Consider the following 17,382-nt stretch of genomic DNA (forward strand, 5'->3'; position numbering starts at 1 on the left):
AGTGCCATAACAAGAGTTCATGTGGAATTTCTGATAAAAAATCCTTTATTTTTTATGCGATTGTTTTATAATTAAGATTTTTTCGAGATTATTTTAATTTCTTGAGTTAAAGAATAATTTTAGCGAGTTTCGACAATTATGGATGCTACAAATAAGAGATATGTTCACGACCATGTTTCGTCCTACAAGAATCGAGGAGAAAAGTTGGGAAGTTCAAATCGGTTCGTTAGAGCTCATCGTGCCAACGAAGATAGGAAAGCCTTACGATTAGATGAGATAACCAAAAGAAGAGGCTTAGTGTTGTCTCTAGTTAATGAATGTAACTTGTCTTTGGAGGAAAATCCAAGTCAAAAGAAAACAACGGTAAAAACCAACGACAGCAAGGCCAGAGGCAAAGTCAAAGGTAATCATTGCCATCTTTTTGTGTCAAATGGTAATCTGCATTATACATGAGACATCCTAATCATATATCAATCGACCAAGGGGACCCAGGGATGTATTTATGAATTGGGAGTATAATATTTATTGGTGGTCTGGTCTGAAAAAGGAGGCAGGCTGCTGAGAAGGTTTCACCTACACCTTCATCTCCCCCACCCCACCACAACATGACTGTCTGCAATATTATTCACAATACTTTTAAATTTATTGATTCACTACGAAAGTTGGGATCTACTTAGCAATAGCATATTGTGGAGCAATACAACAGAAATTTTGTACAGTGGGAAATTATATCTCTTTCATGCAAAAACAATTTTATTGTTCCTACCTTGTAACGTGGATATCAACTGCCTTATGCAAAGAACTGTTGTAAAAGTTAATTGTTATTCATTTTAGTAGCAAAATCAAACAGTAAAGAAAATGCGCCCCAGCCTCAAGTCACAGATGAGAGAAAAGCCATGCTCTTAAAATGGAGGGAACAAAGAGAGCTTAAAAGAAAGGCAGAAGTTGCCAAGAAACAAGAAAAAGGTGTATTTGCTGTGAGGCATATTAAATATGACAACAAAACTATCCTGGCACCATTTCCTAACAAAGGAACAAAGTTAACTCCTAAAAAACCCAAACCAGTTAGTGTACCTCCTGCTAAACGAGTGACACGGTCTTCAGCAAAACTAGCCATCAGCAAGCAAGCAAGCAGAAAAGTAACATCCAGTGCCAAAAAGCCTGTAGCTGTCATTAAGGTTGGTACCAAATGTATTCATTACCAAGAACATTAAAAGGAACTGCAAAGGGTGAGGGACTGGGTAGGGGAAAGGTGATTTTTAAGCATACTGGTATAGTAAATGCAAATTTGATAATTGTGAAGTGATACTTATTATTATTTTTTTAACCATTGAAAAGGATGAAGATGTGCCAAAAAGGGTGACAAGGCAGTCTGTTAAGAGTAAGACATCATTAGCAGGTACTGCATTTTATTCAGATGACAAAAAAATTTAGTTCTGTAATAACGTTGAAAAAGAATAAGGTTGTCCTTCAGTAGCATCGGATTGCAAAATATATAGATCTTCTCATTTCTCCATACAGTATATAGATCTACTCATTTCTGTAATAACATTCAGTTTTATCCTTTTTTTTAGTTAATCAACATACAGATAATGAGAAAAATAAACTTGAAGAAAAAAGCAAGAAAGAAAAAGATCCCCCAGTTGAGTCTGAGAAGAAAGTCATGACTCCATTAGCTAAAAAAAAGCAACAAAGAAAGTCATTTGCACCACCAAACTTCCAGTTCACTGCTCCATCTGGTATATGCTCCTTTGAACACTATTCCAAGGAATTCAAGTTCCAGCCCCTAAGTCCTGCCAGTACTGAGAGCTTTTTCCAGGAATTGGTCCCAGCCATTCCTACCCCAGAAAACCAACGCCATTTAATTACCAAGGACAATTTTATTCTAAGAAATGAGGAGGCTGAAAATCAATATCCAGTTCTCATGTCAGAAGAAACTGAAAATACAAACACTGGTGTAATCCCCTCAGCTGATGTGAAAGATGTGGAAAGCAGAACAGAGGAAAATAATGAGCAAGGAAGCAAAGCTGTGGAAAATGAAGATAATCAACTTAGTAGCAAGTATTTCAGGGATCTCGTATCATCTGAAACTGAGAAACTCAATCTACTTTGTGAAAGATGGGAGAAAGTAATGGAGTCAGATAATTGCTTACCAGAGGAAGGTAATGGTTTTTGCAAATATGACCGGCACCTTTTGGGTTTATTTTCTCAATGAAACACAAACTCAATGGTTAAAAAAGAAATTAAATATAATTACTGATACTTAATATTGGAAAAATATTAACAAAATGATCTAACATTTTTGGTTTTTAGCTAAAGGAAACATCAGAACAGCCATTGGTCAGGCACAGCTGTTGATAAGTCAGCGATTCAAGCAGTTTTCTGGTCTGATTAACTTGAGTGAGGTATGTGGGAAGAAAACAGGTTATAAGAGGTGAATAATTAAGATTTTAAATGGCCCTTTGCATCTAATATTTATTTGTTTCTTGTCTGATTTTGTTTCAGGATGAAACTGCAGAGAAGAAGGCAACAATGTCAGATCTACAGGGCTTCTGGGACATGATTTATTTTCAAGTAAGAATACTGAAAGAAACTTTTCGTTCAGTGCAGATTATTTGTAATGCAATTCCATTACTTTTGCACCAATAACATTTTGAAATACACTTAAAAAATTACCCAAAATCTCTGGAATTTCAACCAAATGTTCTATTCTCTTCTTTCCAATTTTTTGTTGACTCGTTAATACTTTTCCAGAGGTATACTGTTAGTACTGTAATATTGTCTTGTTTTATGCATTAGGGGTATATGAGTGATGTATCATCAAAATTGTCTTTCATTCTAGGTTGAAGATGTGAACACTAAGATGGACAGTTTAGAGAAACAAAAAGAAAAAAACTGGATCGTAGAAACCAAGCAAGCCAAGACAGCAAGCAAAAAGATTAAAGTAAAAAGAGAAAATATGAAAAATGTTGCAGATTTTGAATGTTTATATTTTCTTTCAATTCTTTGATCAATAATAATTTACAAACACAGTTTTGAAGATTTTCCAAAAAAATGGAGGGAAAATAGAATATGAAAGAACAAAAAACTTTCTATTAACACAGTTATTTTGTTTCCAGAAAAATGCCACAGCTAAAGGTGTTGGAAAAAGAGATGCCAAACCTGCAGACAAGTCTAAAATACAGGAAATGAGGGCAGCCATGAAAGCAAAGATGGCGGAGAAGAAGAGACAGATGCAAGCAGAAGATGGAGAGGTAAGACTGATGTCAAAACTTGGGACTGAAAACATGTTTGGGAATTAAGGATGTGTGCTGTTGCTTTCAGAGTACCTCTTTCATTACTGTTCTGACACCAGTAAAGAAAAGCAAGAAATCAGGTAAATATATAAAAATGAGCTTGAACCTCAATTAGGTGCTGTTTACATGGGGAAAGCTGTCCCAGGTAGAAGGGATACCACTTTTCCCAAGCTTAGCATATCCTGGGCTAGCCAACGTCTCCCTGGTTTCTTTGTAAATTCATCTCGACCATTTATATGACATATTTTACTATGCCTAGGCTAGAAGGGTCAACCTACTGGTAGGGTTAATTTTTCCCATGACTAAGACCTTTTTTTGTTTGAGAATGGGCATCTCCATTAAAACCGATAGTTGTCCCAGGTTTATAGGGACAAATTCTTTTCATATAAACGCTCAGTATAGTTGGCTCAGGTAGGAGTGTGTCCCAGCTTCCAGGGAAAAGTTTTCTCCACGTAAACTGCCCCTTAGTATGTAAAAAAATAGTCATGGTGAATCGACATCTTGTTCTTTCTCTCTCCTCCCCTTTATAGGCTTAGCTGGGGAAGTTGTTCTTACTCCAGTCAGACGCTCATTGCGCAACACACCAGTCAGCCATTCAGGTGCTCCCCATGCAATGCCCAAAGTTATATCAACTCCTAAAAAGTTTGGAAAGAAAAGTCCAGACCTGCGCTTAACCCCAGAGGCAGTTGTAGGTACCCCTTGTAATACTGGCTCAGATCAATCGTCTGAAGAGAAGATGGAAAAAGAACAAGAGATAATGAATGCTGAAGAAATGAAGGTGGGAAGTCTTTCTTCCGATCCTGAAGCTCAAACTAGTGATTACCTTTCTGCTAAGGAGAATAATATTGTCGAAAACACAGACGAAGATATGGAAATGGATCAGAATGAGGTACAAAGAGATACAATTAAAAAGAGGCGAAGCTGTCTACGATCCTCAACAAAAAAGAAGCGCAAATCATCACGCGTATTTTTCCAATCACCACAATCTTCTGCCAACTCTACGGCCGGTGGTACCCCAGGGGCCATTGGCTTTACCCCCCGGGTACAGGAGAACGTACGATCGACTGGGATAACATTGACACCTGTGGCAGTTTCGTTTGATTCTCCTCTAGTAGAGGGAAGCACTTGTTCTTTGAATGCTGGCCATACCCCAGCACCTTATAGTGCTAGAAGAAGTAGTTTAAGAAAAAGAGCATCAAATGTAACTCCTGTTCGTCGATCAACTCGAAGTCATCCCAATACTACCCCAGTGGAACAAGATAACTCTTCCAGTGATTCTGCACCAGAAATGTCTACCTCGCCTGAGGAGACGCATGTTGAAACGCCTAGTTGTGTTGACAAGGAAATAGCTGTGAGGTCTGGTTCCAAAAGAAGATCCCTGCGACGATCCTGTAGAAAAAGTGCAGCAAATGAACAGGCAAGTATTTATATAATATCACCTTACTTTGCTCTGCTTATATCTTGCTGCTAATGTTGTTGTTGTAGCGGGTTGTGTCACATTCTCGTTGCTTTTTTTCTTCTTGGTTTTGCTTGTCACTTGTTTTCGTTGTCATTGCTTGTCACTTCCAAGAAAGTAAAATAGACTTTTGTCTAAAAATATTTATTCATAAATGTATCATTTTGCGTACACAGGGCGACCTCTTTCTACCAAATAAATACTTTCTTCCTTCAACATCAAGCGAAGAAGAAGGCGACGACACTGCACCAGCAGCATCTCCAGTTTTGGCGGGAAAAGTTTTGCTTCCCAACAGCCAATCACTAGTCACCTTTACGCCAGTCAGGGACTCGTCAAACAAGTTAAACCAGTCAAGCATGACTCCATCCACTATGTTCATGGCTCTGAGTCTTAATGACAGTGAAAATGAAAGAAGAGATTCAGTCTTCTTCGCCCCTTCTGGGTCATTAATAGATAACAGTCAATCAGCCAAAGAGAATCTGATATGTTTTTCACCGGTCCCTGAGTAAAGCGACCAAAACATATACTGAACACTGTACATATTTTAACGCATATGAACAAGAGTGTTAGAGCGTTTTTTTGGAGAATCTATATCTGTAGTTATTTTAGATTTAAGTAAAACGAAAAAATCGTAGATTTTTAGAAACGGCAAAAAAAGAGAATGGCATGGAAGTGAACTTATAAATGTTTTATAGATAACGAAGATTCTAAGACTGAAACTGTTTGAATAGTGTCTCAAAATTGCAGTTTCTCCTATATTTCCATTGCAGGAGTCCTAATAACTTCCATACCAATCCATTGATAATATACTCTAACCTTTGCTTTCGTTGCACTCTATTACTATGACAAATACTTGTCTTATTAATCGTTTTATGAAATACCCAATACAGTGGTACTTTGAACAAGTCATACATTTATATTGCATTTTAATATGGGGAAAGGCTAAAAAGTTTCATAAGAAATATTATTATTAATATTAATAATATTGCAATAAAATGTTTTACCATCTACTAATATACAAATTAAAGTGTTAAAAAAAACAAGATCTTTAGCTTCGTTAATAAAAGCTAACTAATAACTTTTATTGTGTAGTGAGTTTACTTAGGTGGTGCTTGAGCATAAAAGCTGCATTATTATTACAGCAGCGCTTCATGCTATCTGAAATTTTAAATGCGTTAGCGAGTTAGCGCAAAGATAATGCATTGGTTATTTATTGGTTTATATGCGTTTCAGTATCAAAGAGAATGCATTGGTTATTGAATGAAGCGTGTTTGAACAAGTTAGGTATAGTGTAGAAAACAATACAAAGGAGGAGAAGACAAGCTATCCTCCTGCTCTGTTGTCCCTTTTCACTCCTACCCATACACTTATTTCAATAAAGTTAGTCACCTGAAAAGCTATAAAGCTGAGGCCGACAAGGATTATGGGTAGATTCATTTTACACGTTCAACCGCTTGGTAACTGTTCATGGACTTGCGAATCTTTTACCGGTTAGAGTCTCACCTCTTCTGAGTATCATCGAGCTGCAGTTTGTATTAAAAAAACTTTGTATATTTATGCTTTTTTGATATGAAAAGTTTCCCATGATGCTCAGTGATCTCAGCTTTCTAGGTTTTTGGTGACTAACTTTATTGAAATAAGTGTATACGTGGTTCAGGAATGGGATGACTTTACATACAGGCTGATGTCCTATAACACTTTTTTCACTTCAATAAAATTCCTCTTACAAAACACAACACAGTCACATTGCACATTTGACAGGGACGATGATGGGGCTTCGCAGATATTGACAGAAATTTCATGCAACCTTTTCTACGATAATCTCATATACATTTCCACATGCTTCATCTTTCTTTTTGTCCTTTTCTTGGACTTGACTTTCCTTCATGTCGGTTGTTTTGGTGATCTCATCTTGCCTGGCTGATTGTTGTGGCGATTCAGGTTGTTGGATTTGATCAACCTGCTCCGAATCTAGATCAGTTGGCTGTGTTGTCATGGTTAGCTGTCGTTTGGGTTCCTGGAGGCCAGACAATAAGAAAATGATCTTGTGTCGAAATATGGGGAACTGAATGTGATACTAGGTCATTGCAGCAAGGTTTACTTCTGCATGACCTCACTCCTTTTCTTTTCATGTCTCATCTTTTCTATGCTTCAAGGATTGGACCAATTATTATTACAAACAGGAAAGACATTTCCACGCACATATGGAAAATAATAAAAATATAAATTGGATGTTGTGTGATTTAATAAAAAACAGCCAATAATGTTGCAGCATTTGAATGGATAAGCCCACCTCTAGATATACCCTCAAAACTTCTTCCAATCTTAAGCCAATATTTTACGGATGCATTTATTTTTTATAGAAATTACTTTTGGTGCAATACCTTTAAGTCATCAAAGCAAGTTGACAAGCAACCAATGAACGATCCAGCCAATGTTACGAGGAAGCTCAAAATGGAAAAGATGATCAAGGCAATGTACGCGTCATCAAACATCTTGATTAGGTCACATGACTCCACTATGAAAGTAAATATAGAGTCATTCCCTTGCACCATTACACTTGTCATAGTCTGGTTGTTATGTATTTTCGCTGACTTATTCCTTGTTTGTTTTATTGTGCCCTAGTTTTCCATCTCTATTGTTCAGGGCCCGGTTGTACGAAGGGTGGATAGCGCTATCAGACGAATAGATCCCCTTTATCCAGTGGAAAAGTCGATGCTGTTATGCAATAGACTTATCCACGGGATAAGATTTATATAGCACTATCCACCCTTCGTACATCCGGGCCCTGTTCCCCACTTCTTTTAAAACCGGGACTTCTTGAAGGAAAAGTGGTTTTAAAATTTATGCAAAACTAAAAGAAAAGCCTTGTATGTCACCAAGAGTAAAATACTGTATATAGGAATAAGCACTTTTAAGCACTAAGAATTTTTTCCTTCTTTTCAAGCTCTGTTGTTTGAGTCTGCATCGCTACTTTTCTTCTCCTTTTTAAACGTTACGGGAGAGAAAACTCTACTCACATGTGATGTCGAGTGCAGAAATTGAACCCTAGACTCCAGAGGTGAGCTGGGCAAGAGAGCAATACTACTACACCTCCTTTTAACCCCCAACAAGTAAGAAAGACTTTTGGTACCACACTCTAAGCCACATGATATCTTACAGGGAATGGGAAGTTTTTTCCCGTCGCTGGTTGTGCATCGACATACGCCGTTGTAAATGTAACAGTTATCGGACATCTGAATGAAATCCCTCCAAAAAACGAAACCAATAACAGCCAAGGCAGTCTGGATAACCAGTGCTATTGCCAACACGGCAGACAGCATCAAGAAGATAATCATCTGTAGGTACAGAAACATACACTCATGAGTGAAGGAAAAGAAAATTTATTCAGAAAATATTTTGCTCTGCACTAAGCAGACACAAATTACTAGAAACACCATATATGCATCACATCTGATGGTAGAAACTTGCACTCCTCAGTGAAGAAGGAAATTTGATCTATGAAATTAATATTTTGCACTGCAAGCAGACAAAAAACTATTAGGAAGAACACCATATATGCATCACATCTGTTGGTAGAACCTTGTACTCATCAGTGAAGGGGGGGGGGGGGGGGGGGGGGGGGGGGAGTTGATTGTATGAAAATATTTTGCACTACAAGCAAATTATAGCTGACCAGGAACACCATCACCCTACATTAAGACGTAAAACTATAATGCTGTATGATTACCAGTATTACCAATACCACCACCAACATGAAAGATTGACATTTGCAGACTTAATATGCATGAGCCTAGTAAAAGTACTCACAGCTGGTCTAAACTTCGTCCACCATATCGCGATCCCGATAGCTCCTATTGCAATAATCTAGAGAAAGTCAAAAAAGATTTAGAACTGACTGACAACTGACACCACTAAAAAGATGGCATCGAACCAAATCGAAATCTATCATACTATCGAGACGTAATGAAGTCGTGAGCCGAGCGCTTCTGGTGTAGGACAAAAAGCAAAGTGGACCTATGTAAGACCGATAACCAAACAATAATGCTGTATTCCGAGCATTTTTCTTAGAATACGCCGCGGGGGAAAAAATCACCAGGCTTGAAGGGGTTTGAACCACATCGAAAATGTCAAACGATATTTTACTTTTTTTAAATTGACTTACTTATACTAAGAAAACTGAACTGCATATATTCCATTTTCGCCAGTTCCGGTCATATTATATATTTCATCATGTAAACCTATTATTTTGATTCGGCGAGAGACTGCTAATGAATTCATGAAGATGCCTTTTTCATGATATATTCCACAGTGCTTTATTCCCCGCGTTTAACGTTAAATTTATTCTTTACACTTCAATTTCATTCTTTTTCGATTTCACATTGAACAAGCAAACGTCAAAAGAAAAAAAATTGGCTTCAAGCGTCGAAAACAAGGCATCGTGGGATTTATTAAAAGGGTGTATATTGTCTTGATATCTGAACATCCGCGATAAAAATAACTCATAAATGCACTCAGTTACTAAAAGTTTATGATTCAGCGAACAGATGGCAGATTAACTCGCTGCTATAAACTATAATGACATAAACCACATTTTCTTTTAGTTGAAAATTTTAAGATATACCGTCAATCCCGGTGAACTATTTTATGTTGTTTTTATTTCTCATATTCTGTGTCTTTCAGTTGTATATTCTTTATCTTTTGCATGAATGCAGTAACCTTATTCCGCCTTGATCCCACCTTCCTTTCATGCATTCGTTCTTTCATATTTCCCTCTCTTTTTTTCTTCTTCTTCTTTTTTTTTCTTCCAGTCTTCAGTCTTTCAGATATCCTACAATAGTCCCATGTCTGTTTGCATGTAGCATGACATTTCGTGAAGTGTCTGAGATGGATTATATCCGGCACTCATGCTGGTGAAGGTTAACTTTGAAAAAAGCATTGAGCTCAGTCTCCGATATTGACATAATAATTAATAAAGTTCGATTAAGGAATTGATCGGCTTCTATGGATATAAAAAGGTTTTCTGTTATGAAAGGAAATGCACATTAAACTAGTGAACTTTCGCGAAGAAAGATCGCCTGTCGAGAGCGTTCTGAGCCCTTTTGACGGATGTTCAACCGACCGGTAAACATCGATGGTAAAAAAAAAAACAAAAAATAAAAACAGATGGAATAAACAAGATGCTAACTAAGTATAAAATGAAAACTATATTTAAAGTAGTATTAATGCGCTGATATTTCAAGTGAGATATTATCGTAACGAATGAAAATAATCACAAATTATATAGCTCCTCGAAAGGACACAAAATACTGAAAGAAACGGGTAACTTTTTAAAGTTGGTTATTTTTGTGTCGTTAGCATCATCATTATGGCGGACTTACCCCCAAACCCGACCACAAACCATCTCCATTCTTCACTTCGTAACCAAGTAAGATGGACCCACAAATGATATGTCCCAGGCCCAACACTACGGCAGATATGCCACAAATGCCAGCAAATCGTGCTTCTCTTTCACGAACAGGCTTCATCTTCACACAGCTGAAAGCGCTCAGCGCAAGATCAGTAAAATTATCAATTCGATCTCAAAAATTCGTATCTTTTATTCGATGTCCCTTAACGTCACAAGGACACAGGTGCATTTATCCTATTGGCTCATTCAGGGTATATAATTGCGGATAGGTTTTTCAATCATCCAAGATATTAATTTACTTTCGTTTGCAATATTGTCGTTAAACTCAATTAAAAAGTCCGCGATCGCAAAAGCACAAATAATAAGAATAGTTGGAAGAAAGATTAATATTCAGTACTAGTGAGCATTAATTTATTTAGATTTATGTAGAGGAAGGGCCGAAGGAATCCTCATGGACTATCATACAAGAGTCAACAAGCCTTCCTCCCTATCCCCAATGCTTGTCAGTCTTCTTCTGTGACAGAACTTTGGATTGAATGAAAATGCTGACAACCCTAGCTCTTTTTGACTGTGTAAAAACTTCAGTCTGGTTCTTCCTTTTGTCACCCCCTCCTCCCCCCTCGAAAAACAAGTTGACCAGTTTCACTTAGATTTACTTTATTTCAGGGAATTAAAAACAATACGCTTACGAACTAAAATCCTAACCTATTAAAAATTGCATTATATATAATTATATACAGCTGAATTACTCTTTATGAGCTAAGTTTTTATTGGCTGCTTGTAGCATTTATCTTGAGTTTAAGAATAATTGCCAAAATGTATAGCTTTTACATATTAAAATAGTTCACCTTTTTCTTGTCTGTTAATAACTGATAATGCTGCTAAATTTCAAAGGCAGTAGATTCTTTTTCATGATCCATGATATACTCGCAGAGTTTGCGATTCAACTGAGCCATACCAAGGCACCGGGCAAGATATAGTGAGACACACAGCAATTGCCTTAAGCACTCCCTTCGTAGATTTAAATCAGGGTTTGCCTAACTCACAGATCGAATTGGAATTTATGAACCCTCGAGCCAAGGGACAGGAGTTGAGCCCTAGAACACGTCTTGAATCATACCTCGATTAGCTTCGACTTTGTATCAAATAAAAAAGTTTCAATGACTAAATAGGAGGATAAATAGCGTGATAAATTTACGAAATGACAAAAAATAAAATACTTCTGAATGACTTGCACTTATTGTCAAATTCAACGACAAATCATCCTGTGATACACAGGAAGGAGGACTTTGGGTGTTTTAATATTTTTTTTTGCCATTTTATTTTCCCAACTGATTCACTACTTTCTTTCCTGTAGCACGAACATTGGGTAATCAGTCTAGCTAAACGAGTAAAACTTGATTTAAAATTTGTGAAGATTCAGTTCTTTGGTGGGAAAATGGCGGTTTTTGCCTTACGGTTTTATGTAACTTTTTAAAAACCCTGACCACACTCCCTTTCCTGTGTTATAAACAATGGAAGTGGTATCTGAGCTAAACGTACATGATGTAAAATTTAATTTAAAATGATGCAAACTATTTCTATGGGAAAAGACGGTGTTGATTTAAACTTAAAACTTACATTGTTCATTTAATTTTTTTTTGCCTTGAAATCGCGAGGCAACGTTGTCCAGATAAAGACAGCGTACCGGCGATTTCCTTGATGGCAACACCTCCATTCCAGGAATTATGCGGAATGGATGGATAAAAAACTGGATAAGATAGACCTGTATAACCAGTTATGCGGCTAAAAGAGAGAGTTCATTCAAGAAAGGACACGGATGTAACCTTATAGCGTAAGAATGGAGCCATGATGCCGGATAAGATGGAGTTAGAGGTATGTCTTGTCATCTGGTGGGGGTGTTCTTCGATACTCGTACGATCTTCGGTCGTAATCATAATCATAATCTCTATCGTATTCGCCTCTGTAGTGATCCCTATCGGAATACCTATCATAATCCCTGTCATCATAATGCCTGTCATAACTATCGCGGTCAGAGTAGTTATCCTTGTAATCTCGGTCACTGTGGTCCATGTCTCTGGGAAATTTGTCGATTTCGCGATCTCTGTCATAATCACCATATCTAATGTCCACATCGTTTGACCTCTTATAATAGTCTTGTTTATAGCCACTGTCGTAATGATCTTTTCCTTTTGGATCAGCTATTTGAATCTGTTCTGTTGGATACGCGGACTCGGTGCGTGGGGGGTAATTATTTGAAGGGTAATTATTTTGTTGGTAAGAAACCTCAATCCCTGTTATCGGCTTCTTTGCTGGACGTTTTGGTCTTGGCAACGTACTTGGGGACTAAAAAAATATGGCAATACATCTATACATTTCCAGTAACAGTTGTTAAGTACTGAATTAATAGAGGGTGACGAAATTGGGGTTGAAGTCTGGCTCTTACAGGCACTGTTTCAATCTATAAACACACTATAAACCAATCACAATGTGGAATGAAAACAAAGCAATCGAACTTAAGTCAATCCTTATCCAATCAGAAGCCAATCAACGAAACATAGATCTGATTATATATATAGGAGAAAAAACATAGATGTTTTCAAAAACTGTTTGAATGAGAGATTGTGATTGGTTGATATTAACATGATACTGATTATGCTTTCTCTTGAAAGATTACAGTTTTCCCTCAACATCGTGATTGGTTAGCTAATCTGTAAAAGTGGTCCAGGTTATTGTGTCCGCACCGCTGTAAAAGTAAAAAAACACACTGAGAAATAGTCTTACCGATCTAGGAACAGTTGCCAGGCCAACACAACCAGCGATGGCGCCACCCAGACACAGAAGTGATCCGATAATAGAGAAGACGATAAGAGTGATGAAAATATCATTGATGGATGGAATTTTGTCACATGAATCCACTGCAACGAAAATGTAAAGTATATTTACTAAAAAATCCAACGAATTAGAGTTCGCATATTTTTTACCGAATCTTTTCTTTTGTGCCAAATTGCTGCTGTATCTTATTGTCGCTCGAGGATCAATGGCGGGAATCATACCAATGAGCGCAGAAATCATGCCGCTGACCGAGTCGTTCGACGCAGCCATGTTGCAGCTCTGTACTTTGCTTCCAGTTTCCGAAGAAATCCTCGCAAGAAATCAGTATATTCTAGAGGATAGGAAAATTCGGGGCTGAATAAAGAAATATTACGCTATGAACTTGCGTCGATAAATTCAGCTTAGCAAATTCCAGGGCAAAATAAAAAAGCCTTCTTTGTTTTACGTTTCTTTTCTCTTTTCTCCAGTGAAATCAGTGAGGTACGATTTTCCTCGCAATTAGTGAAATGGACGTTTACTTACGGTCTTTTATACGGATATCTTCCTGCCCAAGACATTTACAAACTCCTGCTTCAATGCTACACTTTCGTTCTCCCAAGAAGTCGCTCCAGTGATCAAGTTCTAGACCTGCTGTTACTGCTTGAATACCGGCGGCAATGCACGTCATTAGGGCCAGAAAAAGATACAACGCAAACTAGCCAAAACAAAATACATAATACTAGTATAGATATATAATAGCTAGCAAAATATATGTATACACTGCGGTTTGCATAAACTTTGACCCTTTTGTGCATATACACAAGTATATTAAAAGTACATCAAAAATTATGGGATACGATATCCTTGATATTTTTTTCGAGTTGTCTATCACTAGGGCTTTCTGAAAAAATATCAGGGATGATATCCCATATTTTTTGATATCATACTTTTGATATACTTGCATATATATAAAGGGTCAAAGTTTGTTCATATAGCAAACTTCAATGAATTTATATGATGATCTTACCACTGTATTATTTCTTTTAAGAGACAAAAATCCCAGCAAACCAACAGTCAACATCTAGAAGGGATAAAAAAGGTAAAAATGGTTTGAGGTGAAATTTTAAGAAAAAGAAGGAGATGGAAGAAGAAGAAAATGATGATAATGTTCATCATCATCATCATCATGATTAGGAGGAGCTAGTAGGAGTAGAAGGATGAACATAATGATGAAGAGGAAGATGAAATAAAGACGAAGACATAAAAGAAACAAGGTCAATCGAGGAACTGAGAAGAAGAAAAGAAGGAACCAAAAAGAAACATGAAAAATCGTGAAAGAACAAGTAAGATCAAGAAGAAAGAAGAAAAGAAGTAGCCTGAATAAGCCTATAAATTCGAAGTCACTGCTGTCAAGAATAGCCACGAGAAATACTTCCTTAATCTGCAATACCCGTTATAAAACCTCCCTAGTTCTTATCTACTTTCATATTCCGATTGACAATGAACTCTCGAGAAGTGAGAGACGCACATACACCAGTGTATTATGAAATTATCGTAATCACTGAAGTGTTTTTTGAAGGTAAATATGCGTTTTTGAATTGTGAGGTGAGGCAAATAAATGCGGCCCTTTTTGGACGCGTCACGCTACACTTGTTCCCTCATTATTTTTTATCATTATGATAAGTATAAAAGGTCGTTGTTATGCAATACAACATATATAACTTTATTGTATTTCTTAATTTTTTACCAAAACTCAAACTGAGTGATTATTTTGCCTTTAATGATTTTGATCCAGGAGAGAGGAATTAGAAGCCTTAGTCCACTTTTGACTTGCACACATAGAAGCTGGAGCAAAAATCGAAGAGTTAGTTCAACGAAGCATGGATTGATGACTGCGCGTCTATTGTTCTAAATTCAGGAGGTTTAAATTTCGATCGTTTTAATAGAATCTAACGGACTTGAGAATTAAATCGCTGAAGTTTTGTTCAAGCAACGGTCATCGTTAGATCTCTTGCTTATTCTTTCGCATTGTTGGTCTTATAACTCGCGTGAGATTTGTTCTGTTGTCAGTCCAGTCGATGCGATTCAAACGCGAAGAAACCATTGATGCATTTATAACTATATATTGTACACAACCAAAGAATTCGATGTTAATAATATATTCTATTTTGAAAACTGGTTATATAATTACTGATGAACGTTAGCCATTAGTGTAACGAACCTTTTCAAAATTCGAGTTTTCTCGAGTTCCCTGTTCTCTGATGATAGCGCAACATGCATCTTATTGATCTTTTCGTGCTGGTAATAGACTTCGAAATATTTTAAAAAGCCCTTGAGTTGAGTCAAAACTATTCTGGACTTAATTTCGCAATTTCAACCAAAGCGTCGTGACCATTTTGGTTCAATACAAATATTGATATTTGTATAAGCAAACTTCAAAAGTTGGTGGTCGTTCTTATGAAACCAATAGCCAACAATTCATAGCAAAACAATCCAGGGAATATAAATTACTACAAATATATTCGTTTGTATCCATTGAATTGAACGACATGACAAGGTCAAATAATGAAAAAGCTTTAGAATGTTTTTGGGAAAATCGTATTCCTGAGTCGAAGTATGACAAGCTCCACGTTTCTGAAATACAGAACAAGCCTGGAGGCCTTTCAAAACACTGAACATGGATAAAATATTACTGTAATTAAAATATTATCAAAATATAATAAAAATAACAGCATCTCCACTATAAGCTGTAGGAACTTAATTCATTTGAGATAGTCTACGACTAGTTTAAGGCGATAACATAAGGTGTCCTGCTACAGACTTTGATAGCATAGTCGAATGTTTTTGTGCTTTGCGCCAATAACAAAGAAGCTCAAGTGTTTTTCAAGACACTCAACAGCGCCATTTTGTTGATATTCCCATAAAATAGTAACAGTTATTTAAGCATATTTGTTTCTTTATTGGTGAAATATTTACAAATGTAGTAAATAAAGCTTATACTTTAAGACTTTAACAAAGAAATGTTCCTTTGAACTTATTTCGGAGAGTTTTCTTTTAAATTTCGCAGCATTTGCATTCGGAAAACAACTGCAATGCATTCAGCTGATCGAAGCCTCAAGTTATCGAATCCTTTGGAAAGAATAAGTACCACAAATCGTGCATTTTTCGTTTAAGATTTACACAAAACAAATAATGGACAAAATATTTCGTGAATTTTGCGCTTTTTAGTTTCTTTACTATCAGTTTCGATAACGAGTATACGTAATATTTTGAAGTATGTGTTGACGAATATTGCGAATGATTTTTCGATTGCAAGCTTTTAACTTTGAAACTTTTGATATAAAATGTTAAAATTCGGGAAACAACTTAATCTTTCTATGAAATACGTCTAATATTTGAGCAAATGGGAATGCTGGCTCAGACGAAACCGCTCGACATACGAGTATATTTTTAAGAGACTATTGAAATGGTAGGAGCGTAGACGAAATCAGTAAAGGAAAACCATTTTTTTAAGTAAAGTAAAAAATTATAAAAGCAGTTTTCTTTCACCCTCTAGAGTTTGAACAGAAATAGTACATTGATTAGGGCTAATCATGAGAATACTTCAAGAAGTTTTGAGTCAATGAGTAGAGCATAACGAAGCAAAACTGTATGGGATAGTAGAGAGAGCTAGGTGTGTATAAGAAGCGACTATAACCTACCGGTATTCCCGACCATAATCCATGTCCTTGATAACCACCGTAAGAAAGCCACACAAATCCACAAGTAGAGTTTGCAATTCCGCACAAGAAGATGAAGAATCCGACAATTGCTGCGGCTCTAGCAGTTCCTTCTGTAACTTTAGCCATGTTCGGGTTTTTTCGTTCAACTATTCGAACGTTCGTAGCTTGTAAACTAACATAACATTCTTGGCATTGTTAGCAGCAGTCATGCGCAAAGGTATTATGCGGTTGACCATTCAGAATTGAGAACAGCTCTCAAATTATGCAGATAATGCAGTGACAGGTAGTGACTAATAAGAATAATCTTTAAAAATAGAAAAGAGATTTATGCATTATTATCATTTATAAATATGTAAATATATGATGAACAACCGATCAGTAGTAATACCAAAAGTTTGCTATTAAAGGCATAATCAATATATAACACTTAAAAGACTTCAGTTTCGGCTTATTTCAAAACATGTGTTTTTTTATTTACATCTGCTTGCTTGTAAGAGTTTAACAATATTTTCGTTCAAATTCTTCGAAGCATATCACTTACTTTTATGTATAGTTATAGTATTTACCAACCTTTTTATAACTTAAAACTGATTTAAAACTGGACTAAGAACTCTCGTAACTCAAAACCAATTGAGAAGTAGGATTTCATTCCTTTTTGGTGTTCGAATTTTTCGTGGCCTTTTC

The 17,382-nt window shown here is 36.5% G+C and overlaps 3 protein-coding genes across 3 annotated transcripts; 1 reads left to right on the top strand and 2 right to left on the bottom strand.

Annotated features, from left to right (window-relative positions):
* Positions 1–65: 65 nt before the first annotated feature.
* On the top strand, positions 66–5,832 carry LOC116305642 (uncharacterized). The gene is made up of 11 exons (XM_031715592.2): positions 66–403; positions 835–1,178; positions 1,339–1,399; positions 1,575–2,162; positions 2,314–2,405; positions 2,506–2,574; positions 2,843–2,944; positions 3,120–3,254; positions 3,325–3,376; positions 3,827–4,713; positions 4,929–5,832. Exons 1-11 carry the CDS (start codon positions 139–141, stop codon positions 5,259–5,261), a joined length of 2,928 nt encoding a protein of 975 aa, XP_031571452.1. The 5' UTR covers positions 66–138; the 3' UTR covers positions 5,262–5,832.
* Positions 5,775–10,466, bottom strand: LOC116305634 (uncharacterized). The gene is made up of 5 exons (XM_031715585.2): positions 10,134–10,466; positions 8,563–8,619; positions 7,913–8,090; positions 7,137–7,270; positions 5,775–6,769 (listed from the first exon to the last, which is right to left on the bottom strand). The coding sequence occupies exons 1-5, from the start codon at positions 10,278–10,280 to the stop codon at positions 6,551–6,553; spliced, it is 735 nt and encodes a 244-aa protein (XP_031571445.1). The 5' UTR covers positions 10,281–10,466; the 3' UTR covers positions 5,775–6,550.
* A 336-nt stretch (positions 10,467–10,802) lies between these two features.
* Positions 10,803–16,956, bottom strand: LOC116305633 (uncharacterized). Its single transcript, XM_031715584.2, has 5 exons — positions 16,678–16,956; positions 14,004–14,057; positions 13,520–13,691; positions 12,947–13,080; positions 10,803–12,508 (listed from the first exon to the last, which is right to left on the bottom strand). The coding sequence occupies exons 1-5, from the start codon at positions 16,822–16,824 to the stop codon at positions 12,032–12,034; spliced, it is 984 nt and encodes a 327-aa protein (XP_031571444.1). The 5' UTR covers positions 16,825–16,956; the 3' UTR covers positions 10,803–12,031.
* Between the last annotated feature and the right edge of the window lie 426 nt (positions 16,957–17,382).

Source organism: Actinia tenebrosa, unplaced genomic scaffold, assembly GCF_029948245.1.
Source record: "Actinia tenebrosa isolate PJP-AT-01 unplaced genomic scaffold, QUT_ActTen_1.0 PGA_scaffold1__47_contigs__length_23844297, whole genome shotgun sequence".
NCBI classification, from domain to species: domain Eukaryota; kingdom Metazoa; phylum Cnidaria; class Anthozoa; order Actiniaria; family Actiniidae; genus Actinia; species Actinia tenebrosa.